The 16,597-nt window shown below is 38.4% G+C and overlaps 1 protein-coding gene and 1 non-coding gene across 2 annotated transcripts; one reads left to right on the top strand and one right to left on the bottom strand.

The window, feature by feature from the left end:
* Positions 1-7,769: 7,769 nt before the first annotated feature.
* Positions 7,770-7,898, bottom strand: LOC147517340 (small nucleolar RNA snoR130). The gene has a single exon (XR_015214669.1). It is a non-coding gene; the product is annotated as a small nucleolar RNA snoR130 (small nucleolar RNA).
* A 4,753-nt stretch (positions 7,899-12,651) lies between these two features.
* LOC147517339 (uncharacterized) lies at positions 12,652-14,202 on the top strand. Its single transcript, XM_086593567.1, has one exon. The coding sequence runs from the start codon at positions 12,652-12,654 to the stop codon at positions 14,200-14,202; it is 1,551 nt and encodes a 516-aa protein (XP_086449693.1).
* The last annotated feature ends 2,395 nt before the right edge of the window (positions 14,203-16,597 follow it).

Genomic DNA, 16,597 nt, shown 5'->3' with positions numbered 1-16,597 from the left:
TAACGTGCTTGCCGTAAAAGAATCTTGAAGAGTTTTCATTTGATCGGCTAAAGCTTTGAGCTGTCCTTCCATGGTGGTTTTACCAAGTTCCGTGGGCTTGAGAAAATGGTTTGAATGTTTTTTCTCAAGAAGACGAACCGGCAGACAGCGCCAATGTAGAGGTAGTATTTGTTCGACTGAATTCGGTTATGTCGAGTTGCATACGTATCGAGTTCTTTAGTGAACTCGAATCAAGTCGGATGTAGTTCGAGCTTTTGATTGGTTGATTGAATGAGAGATGGAGATAGATGATCGAGAAGTTGGAGCATTGGGCTCCCTTGAGAATGGAGAAAACGCCTCATTTTATAGGCTTAGATCCCCTTTTTGCACTGTCTTGATGATTGTTTTTACTCTTTCCGTTACGAAGTAATGATCTTTCATTAATAATATTGTTGACTAGCTTGTAGCGGTTACGCTTCCTAGGTCGTTTGGACGACCTGGCCTTAGGTCATATGCACGACCTGCTTGTAGTCTGGACACGTGGTCTGGGTGAGTGTTTGAGAGTGGAGAGTACTGACAGGAATGGCACAAGCTTTTGGGCAGAGTGTATGACCATTCTTGAAGGGGTGGAGATTGCAATATCTAGGGGATGGTTAAACCTATGGGTGGAGACAAACTCTGAGGTTGTTGCATTGGCTTTTAATAGTCGAGATGTGCCGTGGAAATTGCAAGCAAGGTGGAAAAATGGCATACTTGCAGTTCTGAACATAAAGATTACTTGCATTTTTAGGGAACCCAACTTTACTGCCGATATATTGGATAAGACTAGAACATCTCTTGCTGTTAATGAACAGGTAGTGTGGGAAGGAAAACCTGATTGGCTACACAAATGGGAACGATCATTCCAAACTTTCTACCATTTTCAGTAAAATGTAAACTATTTCAAATCTAGTTAGAGTAGTAGATGCTTGAAATTGTTTGACCTGAGAGTGTGCATCATGTTGCAACTCTAAATACCCTCTTTACTTTCTTTTTACTTTAATACATTTAATTTTACCAAGCAAAAAAAAAGTATATTATCAACATAAAGAGGTCGGTATTTCTGCGTTTAAGGATCCTGATGGGGATTTAAGTTTGGTAGAAATGTCCAAGTAGTACTTCCCCACCAAGATAGATGTTCCAACCAAAAATAATAATCCTAGTGAACCGAAAAAATAGTCCCTGGTGCAAAAGGAGCAAAACATTCTATTTGCAAAATTTACAGATTGCTAAATCGGAGAGAACAAATGAATTCTAAAGCGAGATTTTATGTACAATAATTCTAGCGACAGACCTACTAAATGATCATTGTTATTTGCATCGAGATATGTGCCATGTGATTTGTTACTGTTTTTTAATTACTCTCTTTTCTTATTAGTTCATGTAATTTTTTAACATATATATACCGGTCATTGGCTTATCTTGAGTTCTTGACTTAATCTCAGTAGTCAATAATATATATTTTGAAGTGTAGTCAATAATCTTCTACTGCTGCTAACAACTCTGTCATTTGAAGTTTTGAATCATTTCATTGACCGTAGAACACCTGGTTTCTGCAAAAGATAAAAGCTATTAAAAAACGTTTGTCAAAACTAGCAACGTTTAATAACCACGAAAAAAAAAACTAGCAACGTTTGTCAAAACTAGCAGGGTGGCCCCTGTGCAAAACCTGGAAAAAGAGCCCCTCGCATGACATACGTAAACGGTAAATCGGCCAGAGTGTTCAAATGAGAGACAAAAGGAATTATTTGATAAAAAGTAGGTATGTGTAAGACAAAAATACTACAAATGGTAATGTATTATGTGATCTTTACCAATTGGAACAATATATTATTTTTTGGACCAATTTAGGCAATGTACTATTTTAATTGACACAACGTCTCTAATTCCGGCCAATTTAGACTCCCGGAGTGATGATGTGTCAGGTGAAGTTTGACATGGATCACACGATGGAGCGACAAAAATACTACAAAGGGCAATAAACTATGCGTTGTTTACCAATTGGAACAATATACTATTTTTTGAACCAATTTAGGCAATGCACTATCGCAATTGGGTCAATTGACACAATATCTCTAATTCCGACCAATTTAGACTCACTACTAACACATAAAAAATTACTTCTTTTTTTCTAAATCCATTGTAATTATAACTTCTTAAAATACACTGTAAAAATATAGTGGAAAAACACATGCAGGAAGTATATATATACATATTTAATTTCTATATGTTCATTAGAAGAAAAAATATATATCTTAAAAAAGATGATAAATAGATGAACTTATTATATATGGGAGTTGAGAACCTACACACTAGCAAATACTATGAAAACATTCAAAATATTCTTTCACAAAAAACTACAAAAGGACTCTTGACACCATTATTTGCATCTTAAGTTTAGCTCACTTAGCTTTTTTTCAGTATTATGTTGTTCTCTAAGTTAGTATTGTTTGTGTTTACCTCGTAAGCATATAACTAGAGACATTGTGGAACACCACCAAATCAGAAGTAACACAACTCTTAAACAATGTAAACTTTGTCACTTGCATCAAACCACTTTTCACAATTAAATATCATTACTTGTTATTCACAAACTTATAATGTTCAAATTTTCCACTAGTAAATGATAAAGTCTTCTAAATTGGCTGGAATTAGAGATGTTGTGTCAATTGACCCAATTGAGATAGTGCATTGCCTAAATTGGTCCAAAAAATAGTATATTGTTCCAATTGGTAAACAGTGCATAGTACATTGCCCTTTGTAGTATTTTTGTCGCTCCACGTGTGATCCATGTCAAACTTCACCTGACACATCATCACTCCGGGAGTCTAAATTGGCTGGAATTAGAAACGTTATGTCAATTGACCCAATTGAGATAGTGCATTGCCTAAATTGGTCTAAAAAATAGTATATTGTTCCAATTGGTAAACATCGCATAATACATTGCCCTTTGTAGTATTTTTGTCTATGTGTAATAACTTGACAATGTACGTGTATCACGTTTTCCAATTTTTCTTATGTGCATGGGTCGGTTTATTTATTTTATTATTATTTTTTTAAGACTAACTGGGTTCATAACCATATTCAATCTGTATGTGATGCCAAGCCAAACATGAGCGTGGTTCCAGCCGAGAAACTTCTTTCTGAACAGTTGACCTCGTACCAGATGGAGAGATAGGTTGTACGTACTTTATATCTCACCTGCTGCTGCACAGGAGCCCAAACCTACTCGCCAATCAATATGTCGTTCAACAGTTACTATTGTTGTTCCGAGAGCTTTCTACTAAGACTATCACAACGAGCTCTAGCTATCCAATTGAAATAAGTGTCTAATGACTTATACCAACCCTAATTTTTAAGCAACGTAAATAATATTATTCAAATTGAAACTAATTATTTTAAAGTCTGTTACAAATTTTATTTTTCTATAGTGAAACACTGATATTCTTGTTGTTGTTGATTTTATGAAATATATAATTTGAATTTGTTATAGAACTTTTGTAGGTATTTAAGAATGAGGCCGGATCTTCTCCGCCCGGGTGTAAAAAGTAGCCTTTTACACCTTACAAAATTATATTGACACCTGTCCACTCATTTAACCCTAAACGTTTATGCAACTAACAGTGTTAGATAAAATTCAAAAAAAAAAAAAATCGGCTACAAATTAGGAAGATTCCGTGCGTGGTTTATCTCCACATTCTCTCTCTCTCCTTAGAAGGAAAGATTCCGTGTGTGAGAAAAGATTGGGTGCGTGGAAAATGGGGAGGAAAATCTCCACAGTCTCACCCTCTTCTTCAACTCTCTATCCGAAAAAAAAAAAAAAAAAAAAAAAAAAGAAGTGGTTTTATTCATACTCTAAAAAAAAGAAAATCTCTTTAACTAACAATGAAAAATTTGTTATATGAGGGATTGGTTTTTCAATCTGAGGAAGAGGAATATGCAAGTTATAATTCCTACGCTCGAAAAATGGGCTCTAGTATTAGGAAGGACAAAATATATTATAGAGTAGATAGAACTGTGAGGAGGCGGTTCTTTGTATGTTTCAAGGAAGGCGTACATAAAAAGGATAAGCAGAATGGAAATGTGAAAAATAATCGTAACGAAGCAAGAATTGGTTGCAAAGCTCGCATGGCTGTTTTGAATGTGAAAAACGAATAGGTTGTTACTGAGGTGGTACATGAACATAACCATGAGTTGGCAACCCCATCCAAGACGTACCTGTTGAGGTCTCAAAGGCGTGTTAAAGAGCCACAAGGAGCGGAAATTAGTAGCTTAGATGCTACAGGAATTGCGCCTATTGATGGTTATAAATATATGACGCATCAAGCTGGAGGACTAGAAAATGTTGGTTTTACATACATCGATTATAAAAATTATCTTCGTAAGAAGCGTGAGCAAGAACTTGCAGGCAAGCACGGAGATGGAATGCAATTATAGAATATTTTAAAAGGAAGAAAGTTGAGAATCCATCTTTCTTTTACAATGAGTTGCGTGACGATGAAAATCAACTATCAAATATGTTCTGGGTAGATGCAACATCAGTGATGGATTATAATTACTTTGGAGATGTTGTTTTTTATACGACTTACAGAACAAACAAGTATGGACAACCGTTTGCGCCATTTGTTGGTGTCAATCATCATATGCAGTCTATTATATTTGGGGGTGCGTTTTTGATAGATGAAAGTGTTGAGTCTTTTAAATGGTTGTTTGAAACATTTTTAAAAGCAATGTCAGGAAAACCACCAAAGACTATTCTTACCGACCAATGTCCAGCAATGGCGAAGGCTATCCCCAATTGTTTTTCCCGAAACACAGCATCGTCTTTGTTTGTGGCATATACATCTAAATGCCGAAAAGCACCTCCACCATGTATACAGAGTTCCTGGGTTTCTAAACGACTTCAATAAGTGTGTATACAATTGTGAGACAGAGGATATTATTTTATCAAGATGGGACAAGATGTTGTGTGATTATGATCTTTTGGAAAATAAGTGGTTGGTTGAATTGATCAAAATAAAGAAGAAATGGGCATTAGTGTATGGGCGAGATATTTTTTGTGCAGACATGACCACTACTCAACGTGGGGAAAGTACGAATAGTCTCTTGAAAAATTATGTGAAGAGAAAGTACAGTTTGACTAAGTTTGTTCATCGTTTTGAGTGTCTACTTCAGTCTCAACGACAGGCAGAAATTGAAGCTAATTTCAATTCATCTCAGATGTCCCAAAGGTTATTTGTCTCTACACCCATGCTAAAGCAAGCGTTTGATATGTACACACATGCTGTTTTTGAAATATTTGAAGTTGAGTATAAGGAACATATTATATATAACATCAAGGAATGCAGTGTTGATGGTACAACATACACATATGAAGTTACTAGAGAAGGGTCTGTAAGAAAGGTCGCAATTGACATGTCTAACTTTCAGACTGAGTGTAGCTACAAAAAGTTTGAGTCCCTTGGCCTTATTTGTCGTCACATATTGAAGGTATTTTATCATAATAATATACATACGATTCCTAATCAATATATACTACAGAGGTGGACTAAAGCAGTGAAAGTTAGAGTTGTAAGAGACAATGGTAGCAAACCAAATTTGTTAAATTACAATGCAGTTCAATCTTTGCGGTACAATGAGCTATGTCATTTGGCAATGAAGCTTGTGACAAAGGGCGCAGTCAATGAAAATGGATATCTAAAAGCTAAAGATGCACTCCAAAAGGGGTTGGAAGAAGTTGAGCAGGTTGTACCAACGAAAAGAAATATATCAAGACAATGTTGAAGTCCAAAAGATCTGGTGTTGCCACAAATGTTGAAGAAAATGATGACGAAGTATTGGTTGTTGCATCCGGATCTGAAAAAGGGAGACCAACGAACGGGACTTGACCGAAAGGCGTACTGGAACTTAAAAAGAAAAAGAAGCAAACGAGCACAACACAAGTGTCTTCAAAAAAGATAAAGATAAACAAGAAAGGTTTGTTATAATTCACGTACATTTTTATTTTGCCCATGTGATCGCATATATTGTCTCATTTATTTCTCATCTAACATTTGCCTAACATTTTAACTTGTCTCATCTTTTTTTTTTTTAAGAACAAGGTGATATAAATATTGCTCAAGGACTACCTGATTTAAATGAAAGTGTTCATCCTGAAGAGAATACTATTGGAACTCAATACAGTCAAGTATGTTTATCTTTATATCATTTTATTTATTGTTGCTGAAATGTTTTACGTGTCAATACTTATATTTTGGTTTTGTAGCAATGTAGTTTATACCAAATTGGAGGGCAATCACAATCAACCAATATGTGGGGACTACCTGATTTAAATGAATGTGTTCATCCTAAAGATAATACTATTGGAACTCAATTCAGTCAGGTATGTTTATCACGATATCATTTTATTTGTTGTTGGGAAACCTCTATTACGTGTCAATATTTAGATTTTCATTTTGTAGCAATGTAGCTTATATCAATCTCTTTATTAATATAGGCTTTCAAATTTGAGGAATATCAATTACCTCCACGTAGAAGGTTGGACTTCAGCAATAATGAATTTGTATTACTGGGGTTGAGTGGATCGCCTGATGACCTTGACTCATTTAGCTTTCAAGAACTCCTTGAAGGAAAATTTGATTTGGAAGACTCTCATATTGTCAGCAATAATGACGACAAGAAAAGAGAAGAGACCAAAAGAAAATTGAAGAGAAACCAAAAAAAAAAAAATATATTGGGTCGGAGATAATTCTAAAAAATGAAGACCTCAAGCATAAATGGGAAAATATTTTGCGCGACTTTAATCCTTTGATCTACGATATGATTAAAGATTTGGCTGAGGTAACCTCGGATGGGCATTGTGGTTATAGATCCATAGCTACACTGCTAGGATATACAGATGATTTAGCATGGCGGACAGTAAGGGGTCTTATGCTGGAAGAGTTGATACAGTATGCAGATTACTATACAGAGTTGTATGGTAATGACGAGTTTGAAAACCACAAAAGAAACTTAGAGTGTACCAAGTCTTCTACAATGAATGAGAAAGAATGGCTTGATCTCCCGGACATGGGTTCCTTAGTTGCAAGTGCTTTTAATATTGTTTTTGTCACTATAACGCCACCAAAATTATGTGTTACGTACTTCCCGTTAAGGACAAGTCCAGAAGAAATGTTCCGGATAATCGTTGTTTGCCACATAAATGAAGGAACACATTTTGTGCCAATTGTGCTAAAGGATAATGCTCCTCTACCTCCGGTTTGCCCAGGTTGGCAGTCTGTTAGATGGCCAGAAGCAACAATGTAGGAAATTGTTCTAAAAGGAAAGTTGGACAAGTGGACTGGATCAGTTCCAACCAATATGCAGAAGCTACAATATGTTTATCTAGATTAGTTTTAGTTGTTGGAAAGAAAAATAAAAAAAATAGTGCTTGCTTTATATTTCATTTATGTAGGAAGTCTTGATTTGTAGTTAAATGAGAAAACTTACGTACTTACATTTTGTTTTTATTTGATGTTTGTTTAAAATTCAGTGAACTTGTAAACTAAGTGTTTTCACTCTAACTTTTGTGTTCTTGAATTATAACGATGGTATTTTGGACAAATATGACTTGCCGATGACGTTATTATACTGCCTTGGGATACTACTAGCCAATTAGTGTTTTTTACCACTTAAGCTGTTACACAACATTGTCTGGGAGGAATGAAATAGAAAAATGAAACACAGTGTTGGTTATGTATGTGTGGCTTAGCGTCCCTCAGAACGCCTGATATCGACCTCGCATGAAACCATGGTACCTCAACCTCCACAATCAGATTGCAGAAGGAGCACCATTTTTCTATAATGGCAAGTTCAGATTACTAAATACTTCATCATTGGGATATGTGGAAATAAAGAAATTCATCAAAATGAGTTTAAAATAAACAAAATGCCTTTGATTATAAAGAACACAAACGAGATGTCTTTTGTAATAGTTAACAAGTACTTTCTAGTTTCATCGCTTCACGTACAACTACATCTAATTAAATGAACTCCCAGAGGCTCAGAGCAACTGATATATACATACCTTGGTTCTCATTCTTTTTTTGGTGCTCATTCAATATATACATACACACCATGATTTTCATAATACTGATAAAACTGAAATTTGGAAGGAGAAGTGTTTCTATCAAAGTTCACATGTACGATCAATAATATGTACATCACATTGTAACATTGCTTAACATTTCAGGAAATGGCTCCTAATTCCTAAACCCCTCATATAATCACTAAAAAAGACTAGCTACTTAGAAAGTTCATATTTGTGATCACAGTCCATGAGACACTAAGTCTGCTTAATTGGTAAGTTATTAGCATTGTTTTAGAACCCTTAAAAAAATCTCAACATAGCATAGTTAAATAGAACCTTAATAGTCACTAAAGTGTGTAAACTGTCATGGGCACACTTCAAAATGCAAACTTGAACACCCCAAACAAAATGTTAACACAAGAAAGAAAGTTTACTTCAAAAACCATAAATTGGAGTTGAAAAGTAAACAGAAAGTAGAAGAAGAATGTTACCAGTACTGAAACAAGAAAGAAGAATAAGTAGAGAAATAACTGTCCCTAGCTCCACGCCTTGGCTAGTTAGACAATCTTTCTACAAAACATTGAACAATCTTGGTGGATTTGAACCACCATCTCTTGAGATACATTGGAGACATGTCCAATTCTCAAGCGCTTTTTCCATTTAAGCTAAAGATCCATTACACATAGTTGTTAAGTACATAAGTGAAACGCTACTGCGGCATTTACTATATTCAAATTCAACTTACCAATTGTTAAGTACATAATTGCACTAAACAGAAATACAATTACCAATTCAAATTAATCCAATGAAACAAATAAAAATAAGAAGGAGCCTAATAACCCACCAATGAGATCTACTAGATGCATCATTGACATTTGTCCATGATGTAGATCGGGCCCTTCTCCCCTTCGTGTACCACTGACTTGCTTGTGTCAAATCAGATACACTCACATCAATGAGTCCCTCAACTTTGATGAATCCATTTGGATCACTTTGTATGTTGAGATTGCTACAGAAGCAGTAAGAACTTTATGTAATCAAGCTAAACCTAATTCCTAAAGGACGACCATACATCACAAGCTTCCTTGTATTCTTGTAAGTTGTTCTTAGGGCAAAGTCACAGAGACTTTTCTACTAACCATTTAAAGGAGGTCTCGTGTGTTCTTGCAGGCAGTTTTGGGGCCAGCAAATCCCTGAGACTACCCATGTAAACTTCAAGCATACTCATTGAGAAAGAATATAAAATTGAATTATCACGAGCAGCTAAACTGAAGAGTTTTTCAAGAGCTTGAGGAACAATCCCTAGTTGTTTATTGGTTCCCTCAAGAATTTAACCAGAAAAACAATTAACCACAGTTCAGAGGAGAAACTCACCAATCAAGAAATGAAGAAACACATTTTGCATTTCAGTTACTAACCATAGTAAATGTCTTCCCAGTTCCAGTTTGACCATATGCTAAGATACATACATTATTCTCGTCTAGTGCAGATCTAATAATCGGCTCAACCTCCAGAAAAATATCCTCTAAAAAATTACAAACAACACATACTCCCTCAAACCAAATAAGACAAATGAACAATGAAATTCGAGAAAGTGATTGTAATCACGCACTATCTCTGTATACAATAAATCTAAGTCGAGAAAATTTTCTTTGAACAATTAAATTTTCCTTAATCTGTTAAAAAAAAAGTGAGAATAACATACCAGTACAAATTATTCTTTGTTTTTTCGGAGAAAAAAGTGAAGAACGGAAAGAATATTGTTCTCTGTTCGAGATCATTTTCTTACTTCAAGATCACTTTCCTTCCAAGGAGAGAGAGAGTGTGTGTGGAGATAAACCACGCACGAAATCTTCCTAATTTGTAGCCGATTTTTTTTTTCCTGTTTTTGGATTTTTTCTAACACTTAACACTGTTAGTTGCGTAAACTTTTGGGGTTAAAAGTAGACAGGTGTCAATAATTCTTTGTAAGGTGTAAAATGTTATCTTTTCCATCCGGGCGGAGAAGATCTGCCCTCTTTAAGAATTATATTGGGCTTGGAAACACTGTCAAAACACGATTAGAAAAAAGTCAATATATATACTCAAAAAACACTATGAAATCAAGTCGATTGCATTTCAGCAACACTATCAATCAACATGCTATCCTTTTTAAGATAGTATTTGTGAATAAAATGCTATAAAAATGATAGTGTTTTTAGATAGATGCTATGAAATCGCTATGGAGCCTGATAGCAGTTTTTCAACGCTATTAAATATTTATAGCATTTTGTTTTGTTTTGTTTGTTTGTTTGTTTGTTTGTTTGTTTGTTTTTTTTTTTTTTTTTTTTGTTTTTTTTTTTTTTTTTTAAAGCTTAAAATCAGATTTAGATGGATTCGAACCACCAACCTCTCAATTTAGAACGCTCTTACCATTTAGAGCTTATGAATCCATTAGAGAACACGTATTGACAACTATGATTTTTATCATTAAACAAATTCATGAGAATAGAAAACGTTTGTATATGACTAAACAAATTATTTAAGCTATAAATTAGGTAACATGCAAACAAATTGGCCTCAAGCAACATACACATTTAAACTACACCCTCATCATTAATAGAAAAAATCTTTCTAAGTATTCACTAATTTACAGCATGTCATGAGTAAAACCATCATAAGTAACTCTCTCCTATAAAAACTACTTTGTTCCCGACAACTATCTAACCTAAGAATGGTGAAGTGAACGACCACAATGAATAGCTTCCATCTAGCCTCCTACACAAGACCCAAGTTATGTGAAAATCGCCTATTAGTACAAAACAACAAGAATAATGTAGATAGAAAGCTTGCAGACCAACATTCAGTACTATAATACAATATCACAAGTATAATAAAAAATTGGAAAATACAAAAATCAAGATGAGCAAAACAAACCTTGAATATTTGGTCCAAAGTAGCCTCAAATAAGAACTTCAAATTCATGTAAGAGAGACATCCACAAACAATATGCATACTAAGCATCTGTAACAAGATATGAAACAAAGAAAAGACATACCAAGAGTGCCATATAAAGGCACTTCCGGGCAAGAATATGTTAAGCAAGCATGGTTAACGTTAATAGTATGATCCAGTGTAATCTACCTGTTAAGATATGTGCATAATGCATGGGGTGAGGAAGAATCGAATAAGTATGCCTAACACTAAAACAAAGATCAAGTATGTCTAAACACTAAAACAAAGACCAAGAGAAACCCACGCACCATTCCGATTCAGTTGCTCACCTTGCTTACATTAGTACCTCTAACCAAGCTAAAATTGAGGAACCATGGATAGGTATTCAGCATCAAAGATACACCAAACATAGTGCCAGAGTTTTGACTAGTATTAACCATGTTTGCACTAAGATGCCTCCAAACCAGTATAGAGTGCAAAGTACTCACTTATTTTTAAAGCACTCGCATGTGTCCAGATCAAACTGTTTTCTTTCACACTTCATTGAGCAATATCTAGTCCTTAAAGAACAGCTCTAAAAAAATCCAAACTCATGCAAACAGATAGATACCTACATTCCCACACTAAACACTGATACAACATCATCTGGTCATTAGCCTCTTGATGAAATCCCCTACCATTATATTAGTTACCAAACAAAGAACGGACAGAAGGCAATTTCGTAAAAACCAATACACTCAACTCAAAAGATATATGCATTACGCAATAAAAAACATATCCAAATCTACTATGATCAAAACAACTAATTTATCCCATAAAGTTAACTTTGTTTCTCTATGAATTGTATATAGCCAATGTGGTGGTAGGATCTGGGACATATGAGATCAACAGTCGGATGCGCCCGCGGCAACATAAGGTATCGCGCCGCTGTGCACAGGATCAGGATAAAGACACGAGGTCACGGTACGGAAACTCTACACGTGGAAAGAAGAAGGCCGCCAGATGAACGGACAGATGGAAGGCTAGGATGGAGAGAGGGAATGATATAAAGGAAAAAAGAGAGAGAGAGGAGAGGGGGGGCGGATTCATTCTTCTAAGGGGAGAAGACCTAAGAAAAAGAGAGAGCGACCAAAAGAGAGGAAAAAGAGTGAATAGGGCTGTGAGTTGTAATAGTGCCTGAGAAATAGTGAACAGTGGTTGTAATAGTGTTAGGGGTATAACATTTGGCGCCGTCTGTGGGGAAGAGAGAGCAAAGCGACGTAGAAATGGCAACAGGTGGAAAGAGAGGAGTAGGACGACCGAGGAAGGTAGTTGTACAGGAAATGGAAGCGGAAATAGTAAGCAGTGAATGGGAAGAACAAAGAAAGGAAGAAGCTGCCGCTGAGTCAGATTCGGAGGAGATGAGACGTATGCAGGAAAAGATCAGGAGATTGAGAGAGGAGAATGAAGAGCTAAGGAAAGAGAGAGAAATTTCTGAGGAGGGAGGGAGAGCGGAAGAGAGTGAGGAGTCGAAGAACAGAGGAGAGGAGCCAGACCTTGTGGACAACCCGGTGGCTAGAATTACAATGGAGCAAGTCCAAGAAATAATAAATTAGGATCGGGAGGCGAACCTTCAATAGGCGAAGACTCACATGGGAGCGGCTAGTCAGGTGGTGGTTGGTTTGAATCGTAATCCGTTGGCGGACGCTATATGGACGTTAGAGGTGCCAAAACGATTCAACCAACCTAGGTTCGAAAGGTACGACGGCAAGGGGGATCCAACAGATCACATTCATCACTTTAGGCAACAGATGTCGCTCTGGCAAGAGGCGCGGTATGATGGACTACGGTGCATGATGTTCCCGGCAAGTTTGAAAGGAGGAGCTTCAGACTGGTACTATCGACAACCTTCATGGAGTATAAATAACTTTCAGGAGTTAGAGCAGGCGTTTATAGACCATTTTATACACCAGAAGAGGAGGGTGGTGGATATCACGACACTATTTAATGTTAGGCAGCGGTCATCTGAGTCAGTGAGGGATTACATGTGTAGATTCAAGGCCGAGACCTTAAAGGTAGAGAATTTGGATGAAATGAGAGCGGTGATAGCATTTGAAAGGGGACTGCGGCCAGGTACGGGAGTACATCAGTCAGTGGCTAAGAATGAAATCGTGACTTTACACGAATTATATCCGCAAGTGAAAAAGTACATCAGATATGAGGATACGATGCAGAAGGAGTCCAGAAAGTCAGGAAAGGCAGTATTGTCATTAGAAAAGAATGGAGACCATAGAAAGGTAGAGTCATCAGACAAAGGAGGGGGAAGGTACTGCGGATACTCTTCGCGTCCGGAGAGGAGTAGGGAAGGGGTGAGAAAGGAGAACAGAGAAAGGAAGCCTTACTGCGAACCTGGGTATACGCCGTTGAATAAGCCATTGAGTGAAATTCTATCGTTGATAAAAGGTAGGCCAGGGTATGAGGGACCGCGGAGTATACCGATCGAGATGCCAAACAAACCATATTGTGCGTACCATCAGGTACGAAACCACGAGACTGATGATTGCTATGCATTAAAATGGTTGGTTCAGAGGTTAGTTGAAAGGGGAATGATGAGAGAATTTGTAGCGGGCGCCCCGAATGAGGAGCAAACGCCGGTGCAGGGAAGAATATTGGGGACCATCAATGTTATTTACAGCGGGGAGGCTCTGAGTCATAACGCTCACTGGGAAAGGATAAGAAGAACTGCGAGTATTCAACAGATCAATGAAGCTACTGGGGTTCCACGGCCGAAGTCATGGTCAGCGGAAGGAGTTGATCAGATCGTGTTCACTAGCATGGACCTGAAAGTTATTTATTCACCCCATGAGGATGTGCTGGTAATCACAGTGGCGATGGGAAATTACATGGTCAAAAGGGTGTTAATTGATTGCGGAAATGCAGTGGATTTATTATTCAGTGGAGCCTTGGAGGAGATGAGAATTGATCCCAGACAGCTCAAAGCACCGCAGACCAATTTATATGGGTTTAATGGAAGTGTGACGGAGCCGATGGGAGAACTTTTACTGCCGGTAATTACGGGGCCGGTGACAGTGTTTACTCGGTTTATGGTGGTGGATGCCAGTTCCCAATACAATGCAATTCTGGGGAAGCGATGGATCCACGAGATGAAGGCAGTATCATCCACCTACTACCAAGTAATATGATTCCCCACCCCAACGGGGATGTACGAGGTCCGCGGCGACCAGGTGGCAACCAAGAATAGCCACCAGGGGATGGTGAAACGAATGGTGCATGGATCTGAAGGAGAGTCCTCAAACCCAAGGAAGAGGTAAACATAGCAATTACAGATCGCGGCCATGGACGAGGAAGTGGAGCTCGCTATGGGGCCGAATACTCTGAATGAGATCGAGGTAGTAAACCTGGGGGTAGGGGAGGAAGAGAAATTCACATCAGTGGGGTCTACCTTGTTGGATGCGTGGAAGGGAAAGTTAATACAGTGTCTAACAGAGAATAAAAATGTGTTCGCCTAGGCAATTGAGGATATCACGGGTTTGGATCCAAACTTCGCATGCCATCAGCTGCATATGAAGGAGGACGCGAAGCCAGTGAGACAGAAAATGAGGAGCGTGAGAGTGAGGTTCGCCGAAGGAATTAGGGAGGAGGTGGGAAAGATGAAAGGGGCAAGAATAATCAGAGAGCTGGAGTTCACGGACTGGCTGTCTAATGTAGTCGCAGTACCCAAAAAGAACGGCAAGGTACGGATGTGTGTGGATTTTACAGACGTCAATGCGGAATGCCCTAAAGACAGTTATCCTATGCCACGCATTGACGAATTAGTGGACAGAACGGCGGGGTTCAAGGTATTCTCATTCATGGATGCATCTATAGGGTATAATTAGGTCGTGATGCACAGACCAAATCAAGAAAAGACATCCTTTGTGGTAGAAGGTGGCACCTATTGTTATACGAGGATGCCATTTGGATTGAAGAATGATGGGGCCACCTTCCAGCGGGTGGGAGAAAAGATGTTCGAGAATAAGATACGAAAGGGAATTGAAATATACATAGACGATATGGTAGAAAAGAGTATGTCGAAGGAAGAACACTTAGAGGGACTGAGGGAAACATTCAGCATACTGCGAAGACATAATCTAAAGCTCAATCCAGAGAAGTGTACATTTGGAGTGACTACCGGGAAATTCTTGGGGTACATTGTTACCCACCGGGGCATAGAGGCGAACCCCGAACAAATAATGTCTCTTGTGGAAATGCCTTCTCCTCAGAACGTTAAGGAGGTGCAGCGGTTAGCAGGTAGGGTCACGGCACTAAACAAATTCATTTTGAAGTCGTCCGATAAATGCAGGCCGTTGTATCAATTATTGAGAAGCACCCCGGATTTTGTGTGGACGCCGGAATGTGAAAAGGCCTTTCAGGAATTGAAGAGTTATTTAGAAAAGGCCTCGTTGTTGTCTCGACCAGAACAGGGCGAGAAACTATATCTTTATTTGGGGGTTATTGAGTATGCGATCAGCTCAGTCCTCGTCAGAGTAGTGGACAAGGTGGAAAAGCCGGTATATTTTCAAAGCAAGACTTTGTTGGATGTCGAGACCCGATACAGTAAAGTGGAAAAGTATGCCTTAGCACTGATATTCTCGACCCTGAAATTGAAACCTTACTTCGAGGCACATTCCGTAGTTGTGGTGGCTAACCTGCCACTCAAACAGGCGCTAAAGGCAGAAAAATCTGGAAGAATGCTTAAGTGGGTTGTAATGTTAAGTTCTTATGAAATCCAGTATCAGACCAGAACCGCAGAAAAGGCGCAAGCAGTGATAGAGTTTTTAGCAAAATTTACAGCAGAGGACCCCACTTGGGGGGAAGAAATGCTCATGGTGCCCGAACGAGAGGGAGTGGAGTGGGACCCTTTGGACCCATGGGACGAGCGGAATGGATGGAGGGTGTTCGCGGACGGGTCGGCCACAGATGCGTGCAGCGGAATAGGTATTGTATTGGTTACGCCAGACAATAACAGAATAGAACATACTATGAAGTTGGGGTTCGCAGTGTCCAACAATGAAAAGGAATATGATGCTGTGATAGTAGGACTGAAAATGGCAGAGGATCTATGGGTGAAGGAGTTGACAGTGTATTCGGATTCGAACTTGGTGGTGTGCCAAGCAAACGGAGGTTTTGCTGCGCGATGTCCTCGAATGGTGAGATACTTAGAGGTGTTGAAACGTAAAGCAGCGAAGTTCACAAAGATCAAATTCGTGCATTTGGGCCGCGGAGAGAATAGGCATGCGGATGAAGTATCGAAAGAACTTTGATGGGTCATTGCTGAAGTGTCTGGATCTGCGATTGGAACAGGAAGTATTGGCAGAGCTTCATAAGGGAGACTGTGGCAGTCACTCAGCGGGGAGAACCACGGCACACCGGTTGATAACTCAGGGGTATTTTTGGCCTCACATGAAAAGGGATGTCGTGGCGTTCACTAAGAAATGCGAGAAATGGCAGAAGTTCGCTCAGCTAATATTCACACCAGCAGAATCGTTGCATAACGTGTCCAGTCCTTGGCCATTCGCCATGTGGGCCATGGATATA

Source organism: Coptis chinensis, chromosome 2 (genome assembly GCF_015680905.1).
Source record: "Coptis chinensis isolate HL-2020 chromosome 2, ASM1568090v1, whole genome shotgun sequence".
Lineage (NCBI taxonomy): Eukaryota > Viridiplantae > Streptophyta > Magnoliopsida > Ranunculales > Ranunculaceae > Coptis > Coptis chinensis.
The sequence above is the reverse complement of the archived record's forward strand: the minus strand, read 5'-3'. Positions and strand labels throughout refer to the sequence as shown.

Coding starts and splice junctions, on each gene's coding strand:
- LOC147517339 (XM_086593567.1), top strand. CDS start 12,652: ATGGGAGCGGCTAGTCAGGTGGTGGTTGGTTTGAATCGTAATCCGTTG.